The sequence below is a fragment of the Myotis nattereri genome (genome assembly GCF_964212035.1).
Source record: "Myotis nattereri genome assembly, chromosome: 16".
NCBI classification, from domain to species: domain Eukaryota; kingdom Metazoa; phylum Chordata; class Mammalia; order Chiroptera; family Vespertilionidae; genus Myotis; species Myotis nattereri.
The window spans coordinates 23,911,072-23,936,249 of record NC_138091.1 but is presented as its reverse complement, the minus strand read 5'-3'; the positions used below and the strand labels follow the sequence as shown (position 1 = coordinate 23,936,249).

Genomic DNA, 25,178 nt, shown 5'->3' with positions numbered 1-25,178 from the left:
CCCCCAGGAGCCTGGCTTCAGGTAGATCTTTAAAACCAAGACCCAAAAGGAGACATATGTTATACTCTTTGTAATACTTTAAGCAATAAAATAATTAAAAAAAAAAAAAACAAGCCCCAGGCCCTGGCCGATTTGGCTCAGTGGGTAGAGCGTGGGCCTGCGGACTGAGGGTCCCAGGTTCGATTCCGGCCAAGGGCACATGCCCGATTTCGGGCTCGATCCCCAGTAGGGGGCGTGCAGGAGGCAGCCGATCAACGATTCTCTCATCATGTTTCTCTCTCTGTTTCTCTCTGAAATCAAAGATTTTTTTAAAAAGAAAAACCCAAACCGCTCCCTAGGAAGAAGAAACCCCTCGCCTCCTAAGCTGGAGAAAAGACACACTGGGGTGCGGGGTGCGGGAGCTACATGTCGCCCGGTGGTGGGGCATAGGTTGGAGTCCCTTCATCACCTCAATGGCTAGCAGTTACGGGGGGCGGGGAAAGAGTGAGGCACCCCTTTGTAAGTCACAGGGATGTGGGACATGACTGAAACACGTTCTTCCTCCATTTGGAAGTTTGGGGCTTGGCATCTCAACCTTCACCCTTCACTCACGTTCCCCTCTTTCCTCAAAATCCCGAGGAGAGCCCAGGAAAAGGGGACCAGAGGGGACCAGGGAGAGGGCTGCAGAAGCAGAGCCCGCTGCCGGGGCGAGGCCTTGGGTTCCTCCGGCTCACGGGACCAGTGTCTCCCGGAGCACACGCCGGCCAACGAACGCGAGTGGAGGCGGAGGTGGGGCGCAAGCAGCTGCCGGCCTCCCGGAGCGTCTGGGTGTGGGGACCGGGAGGTCTGCGACCCTCCGAGGCCGGGCCCGGGCCTCTGTGCGAGGGCAGGCGTGGGATGGGCTGGCGGTGAGGCTCTGGGCGGCACAGCTCTCCCTTCCTCGCTGGGACTTGGTGGTTCTGCCCTTCTTCATTGGCGGGTCTGGAGCGAGCTTGCCGGAGGAGCGTGCCCGTCTCCCCTTCTGGGCCGCCCGGTCCATAGGGACCCCATCCCGCCCTTCGCCCGGTTCCCCGATCGCACCCCGGCGCCGGGACGAACGCGGAGCCGAGGAGGTGGTCCCCGCCTGCCTGGCAGGCGCGGCGCCCGGGCGGGATTCCCGCACAAAACTTTTCCGGCCTGGGGTTCAGGACGCGCGCGCGCACAGGCGGGGCCGGGGGCGGGCGCTGGGGCGGGGCGGAGGCGGGCTGAGAGCCGCGCGGCGCGGGGCGGGGCGCGGGGCGTGTGAGCTGGGCGTCCGGATGCGCGGTCCGGGGCGGGGCGCGGGGCGTGTGAGCTGGGCGTCCGGATGCGCGGTCCGGGGCGGCGCGAGGGGCGTGCGAGCTGGGGTGTCCGGGCGCGCGCGGGGCGCGGGGGGCGGACAGGCGCGCTCCAGCTCGGGGTCTGCGGGGGCGCGCGAGGTGGGGCGGGGCGGCGCGCGCTCCCTCCCTCCCTCCCGTGCGGGCGGCGGGCCGGATCTGGGATGGCGCCTCCTCCGCCTTCGCCCCCGCTGCTCCTCCTGGCAGCCCTGGCGGGGCTCCTGCGTCCCCTGGAGGTAAGGCGACCCGCCCCTGAGAAGGCCCAGAGCTCTTCGCCGAAAGTTCGTCCAGGAAGGAGGAGCGCGCGGAGAGAGGACTAGGAGTCCTCCCCTGGCGGGCAGGGCCTGGCTTGGGAGAGGCAGGGCCCTCGCTGAGGCCAGCGCCCCAGCTCTTCTGCGCCTTGGACCCACAGGTGATGGCTGAGCCGGCCGAGGAGGCGGGAGCCCGTTGTCCGGGGGGCCTGTGGCCTCTGCCCCCACAGGTAGGAGCCTGGAGGGCGCCGTGCGGGAGGGTGTGAAGGGGTAGCCAGTCCCGCTCTGGCCCCTCTGCACTTCCAGTCAGCCTCGGAAGGACCTCTGCCGGTTCCTCCATCCCTCAGTGGCCAATGTCTCCATCCCAACCTGGAGGCTTGGGGCTTATTGTCCCCTCCCCACGCCCCCACACAGGGCCTCCCAGCTGCTTTAAGCTCTCTTCTTTCCCCACATGTAGGTGTCACCGAGAGTGACGTACACACGGCGGAGCCCACGGCAGGTGAGTACTGTCAGGAGCCATCCAGGTGTCTGCACTTGCTGGCGTTCTCTGCCTTTTCTGCTCATCATCTCCATTTGTTACCACTTCCCTCAGGAAGAGGCAATGTGCTTAGTCCGGACGATGAGCCCCAGGCCTCTGTCTGCAAGGAATGCTGTTGCGTGGCTGGCTGTGTGGGCAGGATGATAGTAGGAAAAACTACAGCTCGTGCTCCAGATGTGCTGTGTGCCTGTGGGAAGTCCCCTGGCTTCTCTGGGCCCTGGTTTTCTCTAAGAGGATATCAGTAACGCCCCTGCCCACGAGGAGCAAATGAACTGTGTGGCAGCACTTTGCAAAGTACGAAGCTGTATCGTGTCAGGAGCGTGCCTCCGATTACCGGGCTCCAAACCGTGGGTTCGCCTTGCATGGCTGCCTCTGGTTTTGCCAGTGGCCAGATAGCTTCCATATCCCTGGGGTTTTCCTTTTGAAAAATCTCACTTTTTTTTATCCTTGTGATAGTTCCAGGCCAAGAGACCTCATTCCACCTACCGGATTCCTTTCCTCAAACATCCCTTTCATGAAATCATTTTGCTGTTCAGAAGCCTTTGATGGCTCCTTATTTCCCACCTTATCATGACCACACCCCCTTGCCTGGCTTTTCAGGCCCGACCTAGTTAATTAAGCCTTGTCTGACCTCTCCTAATCTGTGGCTCACCTACCCCACATGTGAGTGCCAAGCTCATTCCCATGGCTCTACCTTTCCTCCAGTGCCGTGGTCGGCAAACCGCGGCTCGCAAGCCACATGCGGCTCTTTGGCCCCTTCAGTGTGGCTCTTCCACAAAATACCACGTGCGGGCGCGCACGTACAGTGCATTCTCCTCCACTCCCTGTCCTGTCCCGACCTGAGGCTGACGCAGGAAGCTTCCTGGCCACCCACCATCCGTACGCATCCTTCTTCAAAGCCCAGTGCAGGAGTCCGCTCTCCCATGAGACCTTGCCGTTCACATCAGCCCTTGTCCATCACCTTCTCTAAATTTGCGTAATGCTTATAACTTCAATCTTATCACTTAACACCTAGCCAGTTTGAGTTTTATTAGTTTGCTCTTTCATTTGCATTAGTTCTGTTTCCCTGAGTTTCCTTTACATTCCCTGCAAGTGGAGTCCAGGATTTCTCTTTTGGCATCTCCTACAGCATCTGGCACAGTGCTGAGCATCAGGTCAGCCAAATCAAAGAATATTAATAATTGATCAAGTGTTTCCATCCTGGGATTGTGCACCTGCTGCCCGTGTGCCCTGTACTTGGATGCCTTTGGGAGACTGACTCTGTAGATAGGATCAATGAAAAGAAGACCTGGTCTCCATAGAGGGGATGCTTACAGTCTAGACCGGGGACCTGTAGAACCGTCATTGCAGGTGCAAAGAAATACAGCTAAAGGGTGTGGTCAGAGTCTGACTGGGATGCCCAGGCACGCTGTCATGGAAGCTGTGAGCTCTGAGGGGTGGCACTTGATGGAGGAGGGGTGAAAGGAATGCTCAGAGGCAAGAGGCATGCACTACCCAGGGTCCTTTTTCCTTTCCTGAGCCCTCCTGGTGGAAGGGCCATGTTGCCATCCTGGGAGTCCCTTTAACCTGGCCCCAGGACGGGAGCACGTGGGGCTCTCCCAGAAGGCCCGGGCCTGGCTGGCTATCTCTGTGCCTTTCCTCCAGGCAGAGGATGTCAGCTTCCTCTACCATCCCTGTGCCCACCCCTGGCTGAAGCTCCAGCTGGTCCTCCTGGCCCACGTCCATGTGGCCCAGCCCTCCCTGGCCCCCGACGCCAGCCTCACTCAGGACCGGGTAAGTGGTTGGTGAAAGTCAATGTCTGACACGGGCAGCGGCTGCAGCCCCGTGTGCAGGAAAAGGGACATTCGGGGGCTTCCTCTTGTTCTCTCCCCACCATGTTAGCTCTTCCAACAAGTGCCTTCTTTCATAGCCCCTGGTGTTGGAAGCGTGGGGGGTGGTGCTGGAGATGGCATGGGTGGAGCCAGCCTGGGCTGCCCACTTGCTGAAGCGAAGGCGGTGGAAGAGGCAGAGGAAGAAGGCACAGTTCCTCTCCGACAGCCTTTCTGGGCCCTCTCACTGGGCGCCAACGCCGCCGGGCAGAGGGAGGCTGTGCCGGAGAGGGTGTGTGCAGGTGAGGAGTGGGGCCCAGCGTGGTTGGTGGTGTGGTCATGGGGTGACGTGGGGAGAGAGGATGAGTGCTGTCTCTTCTCCCCTAGGCCCCAGCTTTGGCCTTTACTCTGCGGAGCTGGCGGCCCCCAGGCCCAGAGGTGGTGTCTCCAGGGCCCAGGCAGCACTCCCCTGGTGGTGCCAAGAGGCGCGGGCTGCGGGCCGCCCTTGGTCTCCAGCCTACTTCCTCAGCCCCGAGGTTCCCCTCCGCTTCCCCATGGAGCGTGGAGACCAGGAAGCCCAAGCTAGGAACCCCAGGTGAAGGGGGTGATGCTCCATTTGTGCCCACTGCCCCCCTGCTGCTTGGGGGGCCTCGAGGCAGTGCCAGCTCCAGGATAGAGGCCCAGGTGCCCAAAGGGCAGGGCAGCCCAGGTGGCTGTGCCTGCCCAAGCCAGGCTTCCCCCGCCCCTCGGGCAGCAGCGCCCCCGCGGGCGGCCCGGGGCCCCACCCCACGCACGGAGGAAGCCGCCTGGGCTGCCATGGCCCTGACCTTCCTGTTGGTGCTGCTCACCCTGGCCACACTCTGCACTCGGCTGCACCGGAACTTCCGACGCGGGGAGAGCATCTACTGGGGGCCCGTGGCGGACAGCCAGGACACTGTGGCTGGTGAGGCCTTCCCTCCCTCCCGCATCCCTGGCCCCGCCCCCGCGGCGTCCCTGCCCCTGACTGCTTCCCACCTGCCCATAGCTGTGCTGAAGAGGCGGCTGCTGGTGCCCCCGCGCCGGGTCAGGCGCTCACGCCGGAGACCCCTCCTCCCACCCACGCAGGACAGCGGCCCAGATGGGGACAGCTCCGACTGACCTGCCCCGGCCCTGCCACTGTGGCAGGTTTTGCCCCTCCTCCCCCGGGAGTCCCTGACCTCTGCCACGTGGACCACGCGCAGGGCCGCCCTCTGGTGGCCGGATGGAGCATTTGCAGGAGGGTTAGTTCTTAATGTGGTGTTTGTGGGGAAGGGTGGCCCAAGGAAGAAAAAGGAGCTGTTGTAGCCTCCTTTGCCAAAACTCTGTATTTTTAACTAAATTATTTTAGTAGAATCTTGCATTGAGTTTGTACATCTGCCACAGAGACATACTCCCACCCTGACACTGTCCTAGGCCATGTAGGTTGTGTGCGAGGCAGGGTTTGAGGAGGGACCCCTCCCACCACTGTGAGGGGGATGGTGGTGGTACCTACTGCACCTTAGTCCCCGGCTCCCTCCCAAGGTGCGGAGGCGCTGTGTTCACTTGCTTCACACCTGACATTTCTCCCTTTCATGTTTGCCCCTCCCCTCAAGTCTCAGCATCAGAAACAGCACATGATCACTTATTTATTTTTGATACAAATGTACATGATACACATCTTGACAGTCAGCCCACCCACCACCGTACAGGTAGAGCCTGGCCCTGGGGCACCTGCCTCTCCAGCCTCCCAGGCTGCGGCCCAGGCCCAGGTCCCCAGATACCGCAGGCACAGGTGCTAGCCTCTCAGAGGTTGTAGGGAGGGGCCTCTCGGCTGAGTCGGGGACCCTGGGGAGCCAGCCCCAGGCTCAGGCGCTCAGTTCTCTGCCCCAGCCAGCACACTCCCCCTCCACAGGGAAAGGGAGGGCAGGTGGAGGGGAGTGGTTTTCATTTAAGTTGGTAGAGAAAGGGGGAGAAAGGGGTACGAGTGGTGGGAGTGATGAGGGGAGGCAGTGGGCAGGACCCCAGGTGGTTACTCTGGCAGCCCCTGGCCCCAGGGTGGTGAGGGGCTGCCCCCCACACTGGTCCCCTCACCCTCACAAAACTCCGTACGGACCAGGCCTCTGGAACGGCACCGCCGCCCCACACTCACGGACACTTAGCTACCACGACGTTAACATTAAGGGTGGAAAGAGAAAAGAAGAAAAAGATTTCCAGTGTTTGCTGCTGGGGACCCCGGGACAGAGGTGGGGCCGTTTGGCATTGAAGGAGAGCAGCATGGGGGCTGGTGGCTATAGGATGGGGACATCCACAGAGATTATGTACAAAGGAGGGGGTGCCCCCACTCAGCCCCCAACAGGGCTGAACTGGCTCATGGGGGTGGGATGCATGTGAGGGAACCGCCCCACTTGGAGTGTCCCCTCCAGACGCCCTGCGGAGGGTGTCCTGGAGGGCAAGGGGCTGGGAGTGATGCCTTACAGGCCCCTGCAGGCTAGAAGGGGAGGGGACGCTATGTACAGGGGGAGGTGAGTGGAATGTGGGGGACAGGAGCTCCTGCCACCCCACCTCCCCATCCTTGGGGGCTGGAGGGGGGCGGGCACCAGGGTGCCTGGCTGCCAGGGGAGAGTGGCAGCACTAAGGGCACTTGGCTGGGGTGGGGATTAGTGTCTGGAGTGGCCCATCTCCCATGGCCAGTGAGGTCCCAGGGTGTAGGTGAGGGTGTAGGGAGAGTGGTCACTGCTTCTTCTCTCGGGTGGTGATGGTGACCAGCTGCTTGGCAGCCTTGGCAATGTCATAGGCGCACTGGATCACCTGCTGAGTCAGCAGCTGGAAGTCCACAGGAGCTCCGGGCTCCGGAGGCACTGTCTTCCGGCACTCGCTCTGCAGCCGGTAGGCGCTGGCGTTGAGCAGCCGCAGGGAGCTGCGCACGGGCTCCAGGGCTGGTCTCTGGAGGGAGGGAGGAGAGAGAGGGGCCTCAGGCTTCAAGCCGTGAGTACTGGTCAGGGCCCAGGGTGTCCACACCTGCCCCACCCCGAGGCCCTCCCAGCCCTGCTCCTCTCTGCCCTGTACCTTTGGGAAGAGAGAGGCCATCTCAGTCACAGCCAAATGGATCTTCTCTGAACAGGGCACAAAGCTGTGGGGGGAGGGTAGGCATTAGGGGGCTCTCAGGGAAGGGTTCCAGGGACTGGAACACTGGCCCCTCTCTTGGCCTCTGCACACCCACAAGCCATAGGAGCTGGAGCCCCACCCCATACCTGTCATGCTTGAACTCCTGGGCAGCCCGCAACAATTCCTGAATGTTCTTGGTGACCTGCTCCGTCTTCAGGATGACGTCCTCTGTGCTGGGAAGCCCGGGGTCCAGGTCTCCATCCAGGCTTTCCAGCTCTGGGTGGAAGTCCTCCTCCTTGCCCAGCTCTAGAAACCTCTTCCCTTCCAGTCTGGGGCGCGGGGATAGAGAGAGACGTTCTAGCCAGGAGGCCTCTTGCCTGTGCCCTCAGCCACTCCAGGGCCCACCTGACCTCCCTCTGCCGGGGCCTCACCCAAGCAGGGGGTCCCCACTTTGCGTGTTTTCATAGTCGCTGTCGGCACCGCTGCCGTGGCGGGAAAGTTTGCTCTGGAGGATGCAGGACAGGTCAGTAGGTGAGAAAAATTCACAGCCCCACCCGCCCCACATCCCTGCAGCCGTCCCTTAGGCACAGGGAGGAGACGTTACCGTGTGGCGGCTTCCTTCCTGGGAGCACGACAGCAGTGGGGAGGGGGGAGTGAAGGGCACAGCTGAGGCTGAAACCCCCTTCCGGATCTAAAACCCAGGAGGGCTGGAGTCAGTCTCTCCTCCTCCCTGTGACCCACCTCCCAGCTTCCCTGCACGGAGGGTGGGAACCGTGTGTGTCTCGTCAGCCTGTGCCCAGCCTCCAGCACAAAGCCTGGCACCCACTGGGGCTCAGAACCTATTTGCAGACACGGACCCACTTGCCCCGGCCCTGCTTACCCGGTAAAGGCCGGCAGGGCCGTGCACGGAATAGATGGCGTCATCCTCCAGCTCCTGGGGGTTAACACAGTAGGTGTCACGGGGGCCCTGTGACGGATCAGCCCTGCGTCCCCACCACCTTGAGCTGGCAACTCACAGTGCTGTGGAAAGGCTGCAGCCGGGTGGCGAGCTCGTCCCCAGGGGGGCCCCCAAAGGGCTTCAGGGCCGAGCCTGGTTCATACATGGAGAAGGCCTGGCGGTCTCTGCGGTGGGCACTCCCACCGGGCCCCATGGATGAGTGTTCTGCCCGTTCACTGGGAAGGGAGGGCGTGGGCACCGGCCCTGGCGGCTGCCGGATCTGCAAGTTCTCCGCCTGCAGCTTGTGGATCTGAGAGTGGAGGGGTGTCAGAAACTCCAGAGGGTCCAGGCAGCACCCCCACCTCCCCACCGGAAGCCCCCACGCCCCTCACCTCCCTCTGCAGCCTCTGGAGCTCGTCACTCAAGCTACTGTTGACCTTCATGAGCTGCTGCACCTTGGCCTCGGAGGTAGCCAGGGCCTTCTTTAGCTCCAGGTACTCCTGCAGCGTCACGGCCCCATCAGACAGGTCTGAGGAATCCATGCTCTGCGAGGTGAGACAGAAGCCGGTCAGCCGCCAGGGACGGGGTCAGAGGGCTGCTCTCCCAGCTGTGACCAGCCTACTCGTCCCCAAGGCCCTGGGCGACAAGAGGATGGAGCTGGGCCCTGATGGAGGCCGGGGAGGGGCGGGGAGGGGCTGCGCTCAGACCCGAGCACGGTTGTTCCGCGTGGCACCGGCGCTGCGCAGAGGCTCCTGGTCGGTGTCCTCGTCCGAGGCCACGCTGTCGTAGTCGTGCTGGTCGTCGAGGTCACTCTGGCTCCGCACAGACAGCTCGAGGTTGTCTGAGGGCACAGGCCTGTCACTCAGGGCTCAGCCACACCACCCGTCTATCATGCCACCCCCGAAAGGGAGCCATGAAAGAGAATATCCTGGAGCCGTGCCCGTCCCCCACAGCTCCACCCTCGCCCTCCCCACCTGTGGGGCTGCTCAGGCTCTTGCCCTGCTGTCTCCGCTTGGCCTCGCTGAGAATGTCGATGATCAAGGTGGCAAACTCTCGGGCGTTAAAGCGGGCTAACTTCTGACGCCCCTGTGAGGCAGAAAGAGCCGGGCTGGCATGACGGGGCTGCTGCGACCTGCCATCAGCTACCCGCTTTAGCCACAGCTAAAGCATCCCGGCCGGCTCTCCTGGCCAGGGCGGGGGTGAGGGATGGCACAGGTTCAGGGTGCCTAGGGGAGCTCACAGGAAGAGGCTGCAACCCACCCCCGAAGCTGCTCACCAAGTGCTCAAAAGAACAGCTTCTTCCCCACGCCCAAGTCGCAGTGCCAGCCGGGCCAAGGGAGGCCTGGGGCAGGGGTGGAGAAGAGCAGGCCCGGGCCCAGGCCCAGACAACAGCTGGTGAGGAAGGCAGGCCCACAGAGCTGGCGACCCCGGGAAGGGAAGCAGCGGCCCCAGGCCCCCACCAGGCCTCCTTACCTGGTTCCGCGTGGCTGAGTACTCAGGGTTGACAGGCAGGAAGGGCACAGCACTGCGCTCTGTCACCAGGGTGCTGTGGTTCTGGGTAGCCAGCCACACTGTGGGGGAGGAGCAGGGAGCAGATTGTCTAGGGTGGCCAGGCCCATGGGTTGGGGTGGGGGAGAGTGCTGAGCACAGCTTTCCTAGCTCCTCCCAAGGGCCACAGAGCTTGGTGACCAAAACGGGTGGTCTTCAGACAGGCACTGGGCAAGGCCAGCTGGAGACTAACACAGAACAAGACTACTCCCTCTCGCCAGGCCCAGCCGAGTTTGGGCTGGAATCTGGCTGTGGCCAGGAAGGAGCGATGGTGTGTGTGTGTGTGTGTGTGTGTGTGTGTGTGTGTGTGTGCAGGGGGCGGAGCAGGGCTGGGGCGAGAGCCAAAGTGGGAGGCAGCTAGAGCAGGGATGAGCCCGGGGGGGGGGGGGGGGGGGGGGGGGAGGAGCAGGCTGGCTGCCTCCAGCTCAGCACACACTGCCCAGCTGGGGAAGCTTACACAGGCCTGCCGAGCAGACCAACCTGGCACCCCTTCTTAGTTTCGACCAAAGTACCCGAGAGCCACACCAGGTCCTAACCTTCCCTAGTGGGTAGTTACTCTGTCCCAGCTCACCAGCGTCATTTTCTCTGCGATCCACCTCATCATACACGTCCATGGCAAGTTCCTCAAAAAGCCGGTTGCTGAGCTGGAGGCACAGAGGGGTCAAGGCTTTGTCAGATCCACTGGCCCCCGGTGCCAACAGGGCCAGCTCACCAGGTGTCATAAGATGTGGGAAACCACTTGTGTCCCTTATGCCACCCAGCCCCACAGTCTCAGAACTGGAGGCTCTGTCTGCCAAGCTCCAAGGTGGGGGAGAGGGCGAAAGGGAGGCCAGACTAGACCAGCTAATGCCACTGTAGGTCAGAAGTGGAGCTGGGGCCCTGGGAGCTAAGGCAGAGCCAGGGTCAAAGACAAGGGGTGGAGAAGTAGAAAAGAGGAGACGGGGAGGCTGGAGTGAGAGCAGGTCAAAGACTTGGAAAAGGACACCAGGTCAGGAGAAGGGGGAGCGATTAGAGGGGCGGGAGGGGGGGGGGCGGTGAGGAATGGGGCAGACTCACCGCCTGCAGCTTCTTCTTGGCAGCTTTGGCCAACTCAGACAGGTCCAGGCTATGGACAAGGGGATGCCGAGATCGGGGAAGAAGGGAGAGACCAGACATGAGATGTGGCCAGACCCTTGCCAATGACCCCCCTAAACATGCAGAGATCCCAGGGAGACAATACCCCAGATGCCACACAAGAGCCACCCCGCCCCGCCCAACCTCCAGAGCCTGCTCCCGTGGCAGACACCAGATACCTCTGAGACATGCACTTTTGCCGAGATCTAAGTCCAGAGGAAGGCAGCAGAGGGAAGAACAGGACAGAGGCAGCAATTACCCAGCAGAAGGGCAGCACACGCCTTCCCATGTCAAGCTCAGACTCATCTCTGTGCACACGCCAGGCTCAGAATGTACAAAACTGACCTCATTCCCCCCCACCCCCCATCTGCTCCTGACTGGCTGGCTCGCTCCTACTCTCGGTGACCCACTCACCCAGCACCGTCAGCTCCTGGGAGCCACCTGAAACCTCCCTCAGCCGCAAGCCTTTGCCCGACTTTTCCCAGGTTCTGCCATTCATTTCCTCCTGCTTGGGCTTTTGCTATAGTTTATTCCTGGCCGTATAAACATCTCAGTAATCACTGGTATAGATGGCATACTTCAACAAAAAGCTCATTTAAAAAATATGCTAAATGCTCTGCATGCATTATCTTATTTAATCCTCTCAACAGCCCACAAACACAGGTACAGGGGCCCTCATTTCCAGATAAGATAACGAAGGCTCTGAGAGGTGAAGCAGCCTGCCTGAAGTCACACAGCCAGGGAAGCAGCAGAGCTGGCTCCACACACCCCCATGCGGGAACCTCTCTGCTCTCGGGAGGGTCACAGCTTTTCTCAGGACTCACAGGACTGGCCACTCGTCTCTCTTCCAGCCTTGCTCCTGGGATTCCCGGCCTCTCACATATGCTGTAGTCTCACCATCTGCTTGCAGTTCCTGGCATAGCCTTCCTCTCTCTCTCTTGCTGTACATCCCACACTGAACTACAACTGTCTGACTAGGCTGCCTCCTTCTCTCTACTGTGAGCTCCTTAAAGGCAGCGATGATGTCTGAGCCACCTCTGTGTCTCAGTGCCAAGAACAGCAGCTGGCACTGCGAAGGTGCTCAGTTAACATTTCATTGAGTTTGTGCCCATATGTGTTTACAACACCCCCCTGCCACGCAGGCACACACACCAGGCAGAATCAGACCAAAGAAGTAGGGGGAGTCTCGGGATTTCAGAACAGAGGAGTCTGCGTTCAGGAATCCACGGTGCCAGATCTGACAATCCCCATCTGCCCACACCGCCCTTTGCTTTCCAGATCCAAGCCAGCAGGCACAGCTGGGCATAAAGACGGCCATTGGAGGTAGCCACCAGGTGGCGCCAGCATCCATCTTGTAAGCTGGGTAAGGAGTTGGAGGTGGTACCTCCCAGCCTGGGCACCTGGGGCCTCTCAGATCAGAGGCAGAAACACCTGGATTGTGCCATGCCCTGCCCTCCAGCCCCTGCCCAATTTATGAACACACCTCACAGAGCTGGCCAGTTACTCAGATCCCTGGAGCCCACCACCTTTTCACTGAAGAGCAGAGGTTTATCTAAGATTTCAGGGGGGCCAGTGTCACTGGGAATAGAACCCGGTGACCCACTGCTCTTGGGGTGCTCCTTGTACTCAAGCACTCTGTTTTTGACAGAAGGGGGCTCAGGTTATGCTGGCTATGTGCTAAGTTGACACTTATCTGCCCTGGGGCCCAGAATTAGGGAGTAAGGACTAGACAGCCGTGGGCAAACTACGGCCCACAGGCCGAGCCCGTTTGAAATGAATAAAACTAAAAAAAAAAAAAAAGACCGTACCCTTTTATGTAATGATGTTTACTTTGAATTTATATTAGTTCACACAAACACTCCATCCATGCTTTTGTTCCGGCCCTCCGGTCCAGTTTAAGAACCCAGTGTGGCCCTCGAGTCAAAAAGTTTGCCCAGCCCTGGGCTAGACTATGAAATGTTTGTGCTTTCAGCCCCTAGAGGAGTTCGGTGGGGAATGTGGAGGGGTTCCAGGCCCCTAAAGCCTGGGGCGCTGGGGGGGTGGGGGCTCTGGGGGCCAGACACCAACATGGCCTCTGACAGCCTCTGGGACAGGAGCACTCACCTATCGGCCATCTGTGGGATGATATAATGCCCATTCTTGTGATCTGAACAAAAATAAAAACGCGAAGTCACTGATGCTGAGTGGCCTTAGCAGCTGGAAGCCCACCTCACTGCCATGAGCAGGGACAGGCACCCAGAAGTGTCAGGGGGAAGCCTGGGAGCTGGCTAGAAGTTATGCCCACCCCCAGTGTGCTGAAGCCCAGAGCCTGCAGCAATTTCACAGGAGCCAGTTGCTTAGCAACGCTGTTCCCCAGCCGGCTTTGTCACCATGGCACCTGCTGCTGAGGTGTGTCTGGGTCCCACCTGCCTGGCTCAGCCAGGCCTGCCCCGCACTCTGCTCACCAGGCTTTCGTCCACAGAGATAGAAGGCCAACCGGTCAGTGAGCTCATACTGGCACTCGACTAGCCTTTCTGCCAGCTCATGGTGCCCCGCCTGCCTGTGGGGAGGGGGCATGGCTCAGCCTGCAGCAGCAGCCCTCTCCCCCCACCCCCAAGCCCCACCCTTCAGCCAACCCTCACCTGGCATAGTCAATGGGTGTTCGGCCATTAACGTCAGGAGAGCCAGGATCAGCCCCATACACTACAAGAAGCTCGGCCTGCAGCGTCTGCCCGGCCTTGGCAGCCACGTGCAGAGGCGTGGTGCCCTTCTCTGGGTGGAAGAAGTTGGCCTGGGCACCCAGGGACAGCAGGCGTAGACATGTCTCCAAGTTGCCTGTCCGCACGCTTGAATGCAGTTGCTGCAAGGAGTGGAAGCGTGCAACAAATGTGTGAGCGCCTCCTCCAAGCTGCACCTGGGACTCCTACAGCTCCAAGGGCCCAGCTGAAGTTCGGTTGTCTGGGAGCACAGAGGGCTTCCCACTAGGAGTTAACACCAATTAATAGTAGCTGTTGTCAGTCACTATCTACCACAGTGGTTCTCAACCTTGGCTGCACATTAGAATCACCTGGGAATCTTTTTTAAATCCTGATTTCTGGGCCTCATCCTCCGGAAATTCTGTTTCTTTGTTATGGGGTGGGGCCACAACATTAGTAACAAAGAAACAGAATTTCCGGAGGATGAGGCCCAGAAATCAGGATTTAAAAAAGATTCCCAGGTGATTCTAATGTGCAACCAAGGTTGAGAACCACTGATCTACCACATGCTGTGTGCTCTGCTTGGAACAGACATATATGAGATGCTGCTGTTCTTTTCCATTTTATAGATGAGAAAACTGAGACTTTGAGGCTAAGGAACTACCCCAAGTTTTCCTGGCTTTTGGGGGGCAGTTGGGGAATTTTAGCCTGTGTGTCCACCTGGGAGTTGAGGGCTTTGACCACATGCAGCCTAACCAAGCAAGTTCGCTGCTCCACGTGCCCGCTGTTCTTGCCTGACCTCGCTGCCCTTGGGGCCTAGGGCTGAGAGGTGACCAAGGAGAAGCCTTCAGGGCGTTATGGGTGAGGAAAGGCCTGCCCGTCCATCGTGGGGCCCCTCAAACCTTGCTGAGGTCTTTGGCGGTGACCCCATCGTCATCCCGGCAGGGAAGCTTGTGCACAAATGCCAGCATCTGGTACTTGGCCCTGATGAACTCTGACTTGATGGGGCTGCACGGGGCACAGAGGAGGAAATGGGAAGCAGAGCGAGAGAGGCTAGTTACCAGGCCACCTCCCAGGCCCATGTCCCAGACCACACAGCCCCTGCCACCACCCCTCCAACCCGACTCACTGGACTTTGTCTTGGGGGTTGGCTTTGCGCCGGCCGCTCTGCACTTGTGCGGGGTCCAGCAGGGAATGCTCCCAGATGGAGTTGGCCCCGTTGCTGGCGAGTGTGTGCACCATCTGCGGGGAGGAGATGCCAAGTGAGAGCCCACTGAGTGCTGGGCACCAGGTACCGGCCCAGCCAGTGTGGCTGCAAAAGTACCAAAGGGCCTACTGGGTGCCTGTTCACTGCTGCACCTCCATCCTGTCAGGCCACCCAAGGTTGTGGGTCCTATTTAGAACGCCAGGTCACATGACCGGCATGCCAAGACTGAGAGAGGTTAAGCGACCTGCTCAGTGCGACATGGCCAAGCCAGTAAGTGGCCGAGCAGAGATGAGAGCCCGTCTGTCTGACTCCAGTCCTGGATGCCCGCTCTCTCAGATGAGTGGATGGGTTTGGGTTGGGGTAGGGTCTTCCCCAGGCAGGTGTGTGTTAGTCTGAGGGAAATGTGCCTGTGATGAGCACACACCGTGGGGAAGGAGGAACGGCGGGCCAGCACCCGTACCTGCAGGAGCGTGGGAGGCCAGGCGCTGTGGCGAAGGTGCTTGACAATGGAAATGTGGCGTCCCAGGCTCCGGTGCACACTGCAGCACTCGTCACACACCAGCACACCCCTGCTGATGGAGGCCCAGCCAGGGTCTGCGGGGTGGAAGCCAGGTCAGCCATAGCCAGATGCAGGCAAGACCCCTGAGCGCTGCTCTGGGCCAGCACTGCTTAGGTCCGCACACATTCACTCACTCCGTCCCTCCGAGCTAGGAAACTGGGACATCAGCAGGCACAGGCGACTGATGAGGAAGCTGAGCTAAGGCAGTGAGGGATTTCCACACAGGCTCGCAGCTGGCGACTGATACAGCCAAGCCCTTTCCTACACATAGTTGGCCTCTGGGAAGGTGTGGTCCCCAGGGCCTACTCAGCGGGCATGGTTTCCTGTCCTGCAGTCACCACTATCATTCCCACAGCCTTCCCCAGGGAACAAGACTGCTACCCTAGCCCTTCCCCAGGGAAGCAGGGATCCCCTAGGGGACGGAACCCCGATGTTTCCACACCACTCATCCCTAGGCACTCCTCCTGTGTCTGGGTAGTGCCACATCTCTCCTGCACCCAGACTTCTGTCGGAGCTAATGGCCCACCTGCCGGACCCATCGCAACCGCCAGGGACACCCGACTCTGCCCTTATCCTGCCCAGGCAGAGGCCTTTGCATGCCTGAGCCTCCTGTCACCATCACTGATGGAATCCCTCTTAAGGGGGATGGGGAGAGCAGAGGAACCAACGCTGACGGAGCACCCACGATGTGCCACTGGATGCTGTACGTATGATGCCTCTCACAACTGTCAGGCCAGGTAGGAAAGGCTACCATTGAGGAAATAGCGCCTCAAGAAAGGTTAGCGCACTTGCACAAGGTCACACAGCCAGTGAGTGGGAGTGCTGGGATACGGACCCAGGCACTGAGATGCCAGAGACAGTGCCATGTCCAGACCGCTGCTGTCCCTGTGCCTCTGTCCTTCAGGGGACAGCCCCCAGGGGACAAGGGGGCTCTGGGAACCTCTCTCCACTCCTTGAGAAGTGAACTTTGGAAACAAGAAGGGAGCCAGGACAGGGTGGGAGCTCCTGGGGTCCTTCTCAAGGGCAGGGGCGATGCCACCCATCCCAGGCCCCTTGGGAGAGGGGGAGGAGACAGCTGCATACAGCTCAGGCTGTGGAAAGGTCACGGGGGAGAAAGCAGCCATTGTGTGCCACTGGAGAGTGGGGGCAGGGAGCCTTCTCCCAGGACACTGTGCTCTGCCCAGACCCCCCCCCCCCCCCCCCCCCCCCCCCCCCCCCGGTCTCAGGAAGCCCTGTTCCGGGAGGGGAGGCTGGCGCTCTGCCTCGCCCCGTGGTGCTCAGGAGTAACGAGAGCCTCTCCAACCAGAAGCTGATTCTCAGACCCTTCCCCGAAAGGACTTCATCAAAGTCCCCGGGAGAATCGTGAGGAGACTGAGTCAGGGTGCCGCATGAGCTCTGCCCACTGCAAGTAGCCCCTCATAGCATGGGGACAGGAAGTGACAGAGGAAGTGAGTCAGGGATCCCCCACCTCCCCAAAACAAGGCAACAGGAAAACACAAGGCGCTCACTATACACCTTCTTGGGGAGCTCATTCCAGGGGCCGAAGAGGAAGGAGCCCGCCATCTGTGCCAAGATGGGCGGCCCTAAGGCACACTTGAGTGTTGGCTTCACCCAAGGAGTGAGACGCTCCAGGCGTGAAAAGCTCCCTCCCCCACGCCCCAACACCACTGGGCCAGGGGGCTGCCTCCAGCCATCACTGGCAGCCCAGGCAGGAAGCTGGAAATGACGCAGCCTAAATTCCTCTTGTTGAAATGGTGGGGTTTCCTGTAAGTGGGGAGCCGCCCAGGCCAGGATCACAAATGGACTGCCCTACCAGAGAAGCCCAGCCTAGGAGGACTGGCCAGAACAGACAAGGCAAGTCCCTGAATATGGCAGCGACCAACACACTAGGACAGTGATGGCGAACCTATGACACGAGTTTCAGAGGTGACACGTGAACTCATTTTTTTGGTTGATTTTTCTTTGTTAAATGGCATTTAAATATATAAAATAAGTATCAAAAATATAAGTCTTTGGCCGAAACCGGTTTGGCTCAGTGGATAGAGCGTCGGACTGCGGACTGAAGGGTCCCAGGTTTGATTCCGGTCAGGGGCATGTGCCTGGGTTGTGGGCACATCCCCAGTGGGGGATGTGCAGGAGGCAGCTGATCGATGTTTCTCTCTCTCATCGACGTTTCTAACTCTCTGTCTCTCTCCCTTCCTCTCTGTAAAAAATCAATAAAAAAAATATTAGAAAAAATATACATATAAGTCTTTGTTTTACTATGGTTGCAAATACCAAAAAATTTCTATATGTGACACGGCACCAGAGTTAAGTTAGGGTTTTTCAAAATGCTGACACGCCGAGCTCAAAAGGTTGGCCATCACTGCACTAGGATCTGGGGAATGTGGTCCAAGACTCTGCCTGCCACTCTCCTAGGCTGGGAGGGGTCCCCCTCCTCACACGTCCACAGTGACCTGAAACACGAAGGGCGGGCAGGGGACACGGTCCTGGTGTGGGGCACACTGGTGCCAGTACAGTTCTGACTGACAGATGAGAAAGCCCACTCCCTGCTCCTTATGCCCAGGGGACACTGGACATACCCAAGCCTCACCGAGGCCAGTTGCTAAGCAGAAGGGCCAGGAAGGGTTCCTGAAAGTCAGTGCCTATTGAAGTTTAAGGTTAAAGGGAGTCTTGTCCCAAAGAGAATCTCTGGACCAAACTTGGGGCAGAAGAGAGGCAGGGAATGTAAGGGCCAGGGGATGTGGTGACCAACCTGATCTCTGCCAATCCTCCTCCTGGACTCCTGCCTCCCGTCAGGGTGGGGGTCTGATAAATGTGGGCCAGTGGCAGGAGGGGTCCTGAGGGAATATTATCCAGTGCCAACCCCATGGAGGTTTCTCCCAGATAAATTCAGGCCACCTCTTAAAGCCTAGTGGCCTCTGGGGCCGGCAGGTCTGCTATAAGGCTAGCCTCTCCTGAGCTAGGGACCAGATCCTCACTGGGGAAGAGAGAGAAGCCCACCACACTGAAAGCAGGCAAGAGTAATCTACAGAAACGGAGGTCAGAACGGCAGTTACCTTTGGGGAACACTGACTGGGCGGAGGCACAAGAAAACCCCGCAGAGTGATGGAAATGCTCTACCTCTGGACTGGAGTGATGGCTGCAGCTATACACACACGTACAAACGCATCAGGCTAAACAGAAAGGTGCGGGCAGTTTGCCATTCATGTTATATCTCAATAAAAGAGGAAGAAAGCCCACCATTCACCCCATCCCACAATCTATATATATAAAAGCCTAAGCGACTGAACCGAATGATCGAATGACGTTGACTGGTCGCTATGACGCACACCAAACACCAGGGGGCAGACGCTCAACACAGGAGCTGCCCCCTGGTGTACAGTGCACTCCCACAGCCAACCTCCAACAGTCCCTCCCTCTGGCTGGCCAACCTCCCGTGCCCTGATCGGCCCGATCGCTGGCCAGGCCGAGGAACCCCACCTGTGCACGAATTCGTGCACTGGGCCTCTAGTAATCTATACTATGAAGAGACACATGAGCCTGCAGGTTCCCAAATGTCCCCAGCTGTTCCCAAATGGCCTCGCTCATCCAAGGTGCCTGTAGGTCTCCGCTCCTGTGCTGGAGGCCCGTAGGGTGAGGAACAAGCCCTTGAGAGCTGGGCCAGGACTGAGTGGCAGGGGGAGGATGGGGAAACACACATTCTGCAGGTTCCCTGACCCCAGCCCCTCTCCTGGACTCCCAAGGCAGGCAGGGGCACAGATGGTGCCTGACCAGCAGCCATAGCAGCCGTGCCATGCCCAACTGCCTCACAACACACTCACACTTATCCCCTGCGTGCCCAGGCCTGGGAGCAGAGGGAGGACAGGGGCCTTTGGGGTCAGGCTGCATCTCACCTTTGACCTCCACAACCACCCCCCAAATTAACCAACTACAAGAAGCCACGACCCCATTCCTAGGGCTGGGCCTGCAGGGCTCCTGTCGCAGCGAGGGAAGCCTATGACTCTGGGCAGGAGGCACACACCAGGGTGGCTCTGGGTCTGAGCTCCAGGCCGCTGCCTACTCTCAAGCCTTTTACTGGGGCTCAGAGTAGTTCCCACACTGAGAATGCCACTCCACGCATCACACAGCGGGGGCTGGAGCAGACCTAAGTAGCCAGCAGGGGTCCTGACAAGCATCCAAACACGCGGGGCGTGCCTGCTCTGTGCCGGACACCTTGCGAGGTGCTGGGTGGGGTGATAAGACTTTGTCATCACCGGCCCACCTCATCACCCTCACCTTCTCACCATTTGCCTCTTCCTGACCTAATCGAGGGAAAATGAGGTCCCCGGGGCACAAATGCCCCTGTGGATCACGGACCAGGGGTAAGAGTACAAACACAGCGAAACACACCGTTCCTCCCCGAGCCCATCCAGAGACTGCAGCCAAACAGGCAGATGAAATGGAAAAAAGACAACTGCCTTGCCGATGCTGCTCTATATCCCTCAAACCCAGAATCAGGACCACAGATGTGGAGACGGGACACTCCTCAAAAATCATTTCTACTCCAACTTCTTTGGCTTACAGTTGAGGAAACTGGGGACAGAGTGAGGGAGGTCTTGCCATGGGGTCACGGAGTCAGCTGCAAACAAAGGTAACCCTAAAACCCAGGCTCCCCGGAAAGGGTGTCTGCTGTGCATGCTACTTCCACCCAGCAGCGCGGCACAACCGCCTGGGACAGACACACAGAAGAGAAGGCAAGCTCTCCTCTTCGCCCTTCTATCCCTAGGGCTGGGGTAAGGGGATCCCCGTTTCCCGCGTATGGATGGTGGCATGCCCTGAGGGAGGCCTCAGGGTCATAACCAACCACAGAGTACCACGCCTCTGCCAGCGCCCACGGTTCCCAAACACTCCAGGCTGGAGCCGTCGGAGCCACCAGACCATCTGTGAGGCTCAACCTGCTGGGGTCCTGGGATGTCCAAAGAATGTCTGGACGTCATGGGCCCACAAAACAGCACCCCACACTCTCACACCTAGTCTGTCCACAGTCCCCCTACAGTCCACAGACCCCGAGGCTGCCCAGGGAGACCGTTCCTTTTCTGAAGAGAAGATGGACAAGGCCAGGGCTCCCCGCCCCACACCTGCCCAGGCCCATCACTGGCAGTGTCCTCCCACATCAGAAGGGAGCGGCCTGGTGGGTCACTGCACCTCACTTCCTCAGCAGGTCGGGGGGTTCACATCAGCCTGGAGCTGGGAAGAAGGGAAACACCACGGTACACACAGCCAAGAGGCAGGCCAGGGAGCCAGTGAGCTCCTGGGGAACCTAGAACCCCGGACCACGACTCCCTACTCACCTCTGGTCAGACGGGGCTAGGGGGCCAGGCTAGGGGGGGAATCTGCCCAAACCGGGGCGACGCCAAGCTCCCTTTCCCCAGCAGGCCTGCCCGCGGCACAGGGGACGCCGAGTCCAGCTGGTCCCGGTCACCAGGTGGCCCGGGGGCTGCCTCCGAGGAGGATGCTCGGGCTCACACGGGCCCGCACGCCAGGCCCTGCAAGGCGCCCCAGCCTGGGGAGCCAGGGGCCGGGAGTCCTGGGAGCCGCCACCCCTCCTCTGCTCCCGAGGAAACAGGATCCAAGCGCCCCCCTCCCCCGGCCCATCTGCCCGGCTGGCTCTGCCCCTTGCCCTCCGCCACCCCAGCAGGCCGGCCGGCCATGCGAGCAGCAGGTGCAAGACGCGGGGGTGGCACGGCGACGGCACAAAACCGCGTTCGCCCCCACCCCCAAACCTGGCCGGCCGCCGCCACGGCCCTCGGCCACCCGAGGCTGGCGCTTCCGTTCGGATGTGGAGATGGGGGCGGGGGGCACTCGCTGCCCGCCTCCCTCCGGCTGAGGGGTGGGAGGCGGCGCCGACAATGTCCTTCCTCGCTCGCCCGCGGACGCGAGGGAACGGGGGCCCCCTGGCCGGCCCTCCGGCCAAGGACGAGGCTCCGCAGTGGCCCGGGCGGGGGCCGAGGCCGGAGGGAGGCCGCAGCCCCCAGCCCCACCCCGCCCTCCGGCCCCGCGCGACGCTCCCGCCAGGCCCCGGCGCCCGCCCGGCGGCCTGGGCGCGCGGTCCCGCCCCCGCCCGGCCTGCTTACCCGGGGCGCTGCAGTCCGCACACACCTCCGCTCGCGGCCCCTTCCGGGACATCCTCCGCGGCGACGCGGCCGCAGCCCGCTGGGCCAGCGTGGGGGGCGCGGGCGGCGGCCCCGGGCGGCGGCGGCGGCCCTGCTGCCCGGCCCGGCTCCGGCAAGGCCCCGGCTAGGCTCCGCGCGCCCGGCCCACCGACCGCCCCGGGGCTGGTCCGGAACCCGCCGTGCCCGCCTGCCCGCTCGCCCTCGGGCGCCCTCCGCCCCGCGCCGCCCCGCCGCCGCTCGCCGCTCGCTCTCTCCGCCCCTTGCGCGGCTCCCGGCCGCTCCTGCAGGAAGCGGTGCAGGCCCGGCCCACTGGGGGAGGGGCCGCCGACCCGCCCGCTGGCCGCGCCTCCCGCAGAAAGGAAGCCGCGAGCGCGGGCGGGGAGGGGCGGGGGCGCTTAAAGGGGCCGCAGACGCCGCCGGGCCGGAGCCGCGATCTCGCCGGCGGCCGAGGCCCCTCCTCGGGCGTGTGCCTGGCCCCGAGGCGGTGTGAGTCAGCCCATCCCCTTCGCTGGCGAGATGGGGGTTGGCCCCGAGTTCGGGCCCCAGGACAGTGGCCCCTGGGAATCAGAGACACGAGTCAGGAGCTGGAGGTCTAGGCTCGCCTTCCTGTCGCAGCGGTTCTCAACCTGTGGGTCGCGACCCCTTTGGCGGTCGAACGACCCTTTCACAGGGGTCGCCTAAGACCATCCTGAATCTCAGATATTTACATTACGATTCATAACAGTAGCAACATTACAGTTATGAAATAGCCACGAAAATAATTTTATGGCTGGGTCAGAACATGAGGAACTGTATTTAAAGGGCCAGAAGGTTGAGAACCACTGTGTTAGGGGCTGTGGCTTGGGGTGCCCGCTTATCTCTGGTTGGGGTGAGGTGTGCGTCCCGGCCTCCCATGTGTCCACGTCTGTGTGTCTGGGTGTGTGTGCGGTCACACTTGCTGACTATGCACACCGCCAACAACATGGACGCCCAGATGCCAAAGAGGTCCAGCTGGGTACGCCCTAACCTCGCCGTGGAGACTGCATCTACCCTTCCTCAGGGCTTGCCTCTAAGGAGGAAAGAATCTGGGCGGTTTTTAAAGGCCCTGATGAGTGACCACTGTGCCGGTGAGCTGTAATATCCACTTGTCATCCGACGTGTATGCGTCACAATGTTTCTGGGCCACCAGAGGTGTGTAGGTATGTCCAGGGCGTGTGCATATAACATACAGGGGCTTAGTTTTGTGGCAGCCTTTCTTCCTGGACTTCACACGGAGACATGGTGGGGTGGGGGTTGGGGGGGGGGACAGGGAGCAGAGGCGAGGCTGCACGTGGGTGAACCCCACGGTGCACTGAGCATGCTCCCCCAAACACGTGTGCCTCGCGTGCATCCAGCCCCCATCCCCGCAGCAGCAAAAGGCCAGAGCATTCTGCTTGTGGGGAGGGGTCTAGAGTGCCCAAGACCAGGCGCGGGGGTCAGGTCAGTAGTGACACGATTAAGGGAGCGTTCCCAAGCGGCAGGGAATCCTGCTCAGTAACCAGGGGTGAGGGGTGGGGGGCGTCCCTGGGCAGGGATACAGAGTCGGTCCATTTTATCCTGGCGGCGCCAGAGCAGCAGAGACTTGTGGGTGGACAGGCTGCTTCCCTGGGGGAGACAAAGTAAAGCTCATGAGTCACACCACCCGAAATACACGCCGAGCTGCCTCCATCGCCTTTTGCTGCAGCGCAGATCGACAAGTTTGTTTGAAATAGCGATCCACAGGATATTTTTATAATCACACCTTTTAAAAAAAATCTTGCAGGCCTCCTTTTCCCCCCACAGTCAGCGGCTGGCTGGCTGGCGGGGTTTCTGTAAGCGAGGGTACCTCGAGGGTTAGAGGTGGGGGATGGAACACCACCTGCCGTCCAGTGCTGCACCCTCACCCAGAAGTCGGTCCGTGGGCTTGGTGACCCCAGCCCAGGCAATGAAAGCAGCAGCCTAGCAGCCCAAACCGGCACACAGCCCACCACCGACGGCCACCCCTTCAACCGATCGACCCCCCCGGCTATGGAATTTCATTTATTAGAGGCCGAGGCGGCTGCTGGCAGCCCTGTCGGTTGGCTGTCTTTGTTTCTTTGCTATGTGGGCGCGTCTCGAGCACGTGGCAGCTGGAGCGCGCAGGCTGGAGGAAAAGCGACCTGGGCTCAGTCTGTGTAGATGGCCGCCTTAGCAAAAAGAGAGTCGGATGCCCGCGGGATAGCGCCCCCCACCTCACCCCCCAATCCAGGCTGCGCTCCCTCTTCAAAGATTTCTCAGGGGGAAAATTTATGATTCACCCGGTTCCCCGGCCCCATCTCCAGGTTGGCCCAGGACTACCTGGGAGTGGCCCAGGCGCCGACCCACTCTCCAAACTTTGTTGCGGAAGCCCCCCGCCCCGCCACAGCCTGGGCCTGGGGCTAGGGATACAAGGGTTTCAGGATTTCCTTTAGGACATGTCGTCACCTCAGGAGGCAGAACAGTCAAAGAGAAATCACACACAAGGTTCTAAGAAGAATTTAATAAGGAAACGTACAGGCATCCTCCCGGCCACTCCTAGCGGTCCCTCCCCCTCTCTAGCCCCCTCCTCAACGCAGGCTGCAGCCGCGACACTCTGCTGACCCCTCGCGGTAGAGGTGGGCAGTGGTCCCCGGCTGCCAGGGACACCAGCTGGCTCCTCCCCGGCTGGAGAAAGGGGCGAGGCCGTCCACTCATCCCTCATCCTTCCCCGCCCTCCGGGCCTGGCACCGCAGGGTGTGGAGGAGGTAGGAGGGAAGACCACACAAAGTCACTTGAGAGAGGCGCGGAGAGTTTGCGAGCTTTCGCTAGCACCTCCCACACGGACGCTTTTGGGCTGTTCTAAGGAGGGCCGGTGTGGAATTCCTTATTCCCGTCGGGTAGTAAGGTGGGCTCACCAAGGCATCGTGCCTGGTCCCGGCCCCCTATCTCAGTCCGCCTGCTGGCGGGAGGGGTGCGCCGTTTCCAGGGCAGATACTCCCTTTAGCTCTCCCCAGGAGGTCGTTTCCAGTCTTATTTTAGAGGTGAGAGGTCTGAGAAACCAGACTATTTCAGCAGTTTGCTTAATTAAGGTCAGGCCATTGGTAAGGAGGAATCCTAACGCAGGTCTCTAACATCCCAGTCCCTCTGCCCTCCAGGGACTGGACCAAGCCTCTAGGGTTCAGAGGCCAAATCCACTTTTACCACTTTTAGCACCTGCAGGACCCTTCTGGCAGGACCGCTCTGCCCTGGGATTATTTAGGAAGGTGACTGCCTCTGGAATCAGTCACTCTCTCTCCTGAGGGGACCATACAGGGGTGGAGGTGGGGAGCTGCCACCTGCTGCTCGCTCTGCCCAGCCCCACTCTGGTCCTCGCAGAGGACAGCGTATGGGGGCGGGGGGCTGTCCTCGCAGTCTGACTGGACGTTCTCTTTCCAATGTCAAGGGTGGAACATGGAGTTTAATTTTATAAAAGGGCAGGGAAGACTCCTATGGAATAACTCAGGCGCCAGACCCCTGGTTGCTCCAATGACTCCTGGCACCAAAGCCCCTTACCTTTTCGGGAGTCCCAACCAGTCACTCTTCAGGGAATCTGGATCCTTTCTCACCTTCTACTGGGATCCAAACTCAGTCCTGAAGGACACACCTTCCCGCGCCCCCAATGCTGAAGCAAGGCCTGTATCCCTCCCCTCCCCATCCAAAGGCAAAATGCCCGTGGGTGGGGTTGCGACCCAGCCCACCTGGCGTCAGGACGCTGCCTCCGATCCGGCCAGGCCTGCCTCCTTCCCCACGCCTTCATGGGATGAGGGGGAGACCGTGCGGGACGCCCCCAGCCACTCGCCACCCCCGGTTCCACCAGGTGGACTACAAGCCCCATCATGCCGCGGGGCCGAGCTATAACCAGCCTTGCCTGGAGCACCCAGGTCCCCTCCCCTCTCCCCTGTATCCCCGCATCCCTCG

At 60.6% G+C, this 25,178-nt stretch overlaps 2 protein-coding genes across 3 annotated transcripts; one reads left to right on the top strand and one right to left on the bottom strand.

The window, feature by feature from the left end:
* Positions 1-1,441: 1,441 nt before the first annotated feature.
* On the top strand, positions 1,442-5,563 carry TP53I13 (tumor protein p53 inducible protein 13). Its single transcript, XM_081109898.1, has 7 exons — positions 1,442-1,570; positions 1,747-1,815; positions 2,043-2,084; positions 3,768-3,896; positions 4,033-4,233; positions 4,319-4,874; positions 4,956-5,563. The coding sequence occupies exons 1-7, from the start codon at positions 1,499-1,501 to the stop codon at positions 5,066-5,068; spliced, it is 1,182 nt and encodes a 393-aa protein (XP_080966024.1). The 5' UTR covers positions 1,442-1,498; the 3' UTR covers positions 5,069-5,563.
* GIT1 (GIT ArfGAP 1) lies at positions 5,562-21,345 on the bottom strand. 2 transcript variants are annotated; one of them, XM_081109896.1, is made up of 21 exons: positions 21,189-21,345; positions 14,974-15,107; positions 14,436-14,548; positions 14,209-14,314; positions 13,253-13,470; positions 13,076-13,170; positions 12,735-12,777; positions 10,811-10,837; positions 10,575-10,623; positions 10,090-10,162; positions 9,444-9,541; positions 8,945-9,056; positions 8,678-8,811; positions 8,363-8,515; positions 8,050-8,280; positions 7,914-7,967; positions 7,638-7,724; positions 7,465-7,538; positions 7,180-7,362; positions 6,995-7,058; positions 5,562-6,871 (listed from the first exon to the last, which is right to left on the bottom strand). In XM_081109896.1, exons 1-21 carry the CDS (start codon positions 21,238-21,240, stop codon positions 6,659-6,661), a joined length of 2,313 nt encoding a protein of 770 aa, XP_080966022.1. In that variant the 5' UTR covers positions 21,241-21,345; the 3' UTR covers positions 5,562-6,658. The 2 variants fall into 2 exon arrangements, with proteins under 2 accessions (XP_080966022.1, XP_080966023.1); XM_081109897.1 differs by lacking the exon at positions 10,811-10,837.
* Positions 21,346-25,178: the final 3,833 nt, after the last annotated feature.

What these genes read in the sequence shown, in the direction of transcription:
- TP53I13 (XM_081109898.1), top strand. Translation starts at nt 1,499, where the DNA reads ATGGCGCCTCCTCCGCCTTCGCCCCCGCTGCTCCTCCTGGCAGCCCTG. An exon ending in CCAGCCTCACTCAGGACCGG is followed by an intron (nt 3,897 to 4,032) that starts GTAAGTGGTTGG and finishes CTTCTTTCATAG; the next exon opens with CCCCTGGTGTTGGAAGCGTG. An exon ending in GCCGGAGAGGGTGTGTGCAG is followed by an intron (nt 4,234 to 4,318) that starts GTGAGGAGTGGG and finishes CTTCTCCCCTAG; the next exon opens with GCCCCAGCTTTGGCCTTTAC.
- GIT1 (XM_081109896.1), bottom strand. Translation starts at nt 21,240, where the DNA reads ATGTCCCGGAAGGGGCCGCGAGCGGAGGTGTGTGCGGACTGCAGCGCC. An exon ending in ATCCCACAGATGGCCGATAG is followed by an intron (nt 10,838 to 12,734) that starts GTGAGTGCTCCT and finishes CTCTGGACTTAG; the next exon opens with ATCTCGGCAAAAGTGCATGT. An exon ending in GCCCTGCCGGCCTTTACCGG is followed by an intron (nt 7,725 to 7,913) that starts GTAAGCAGGGCC and finishes CCTGGGTTTTAG; the next exon opens with ATCCGGAAGGGGGTTTCAGC.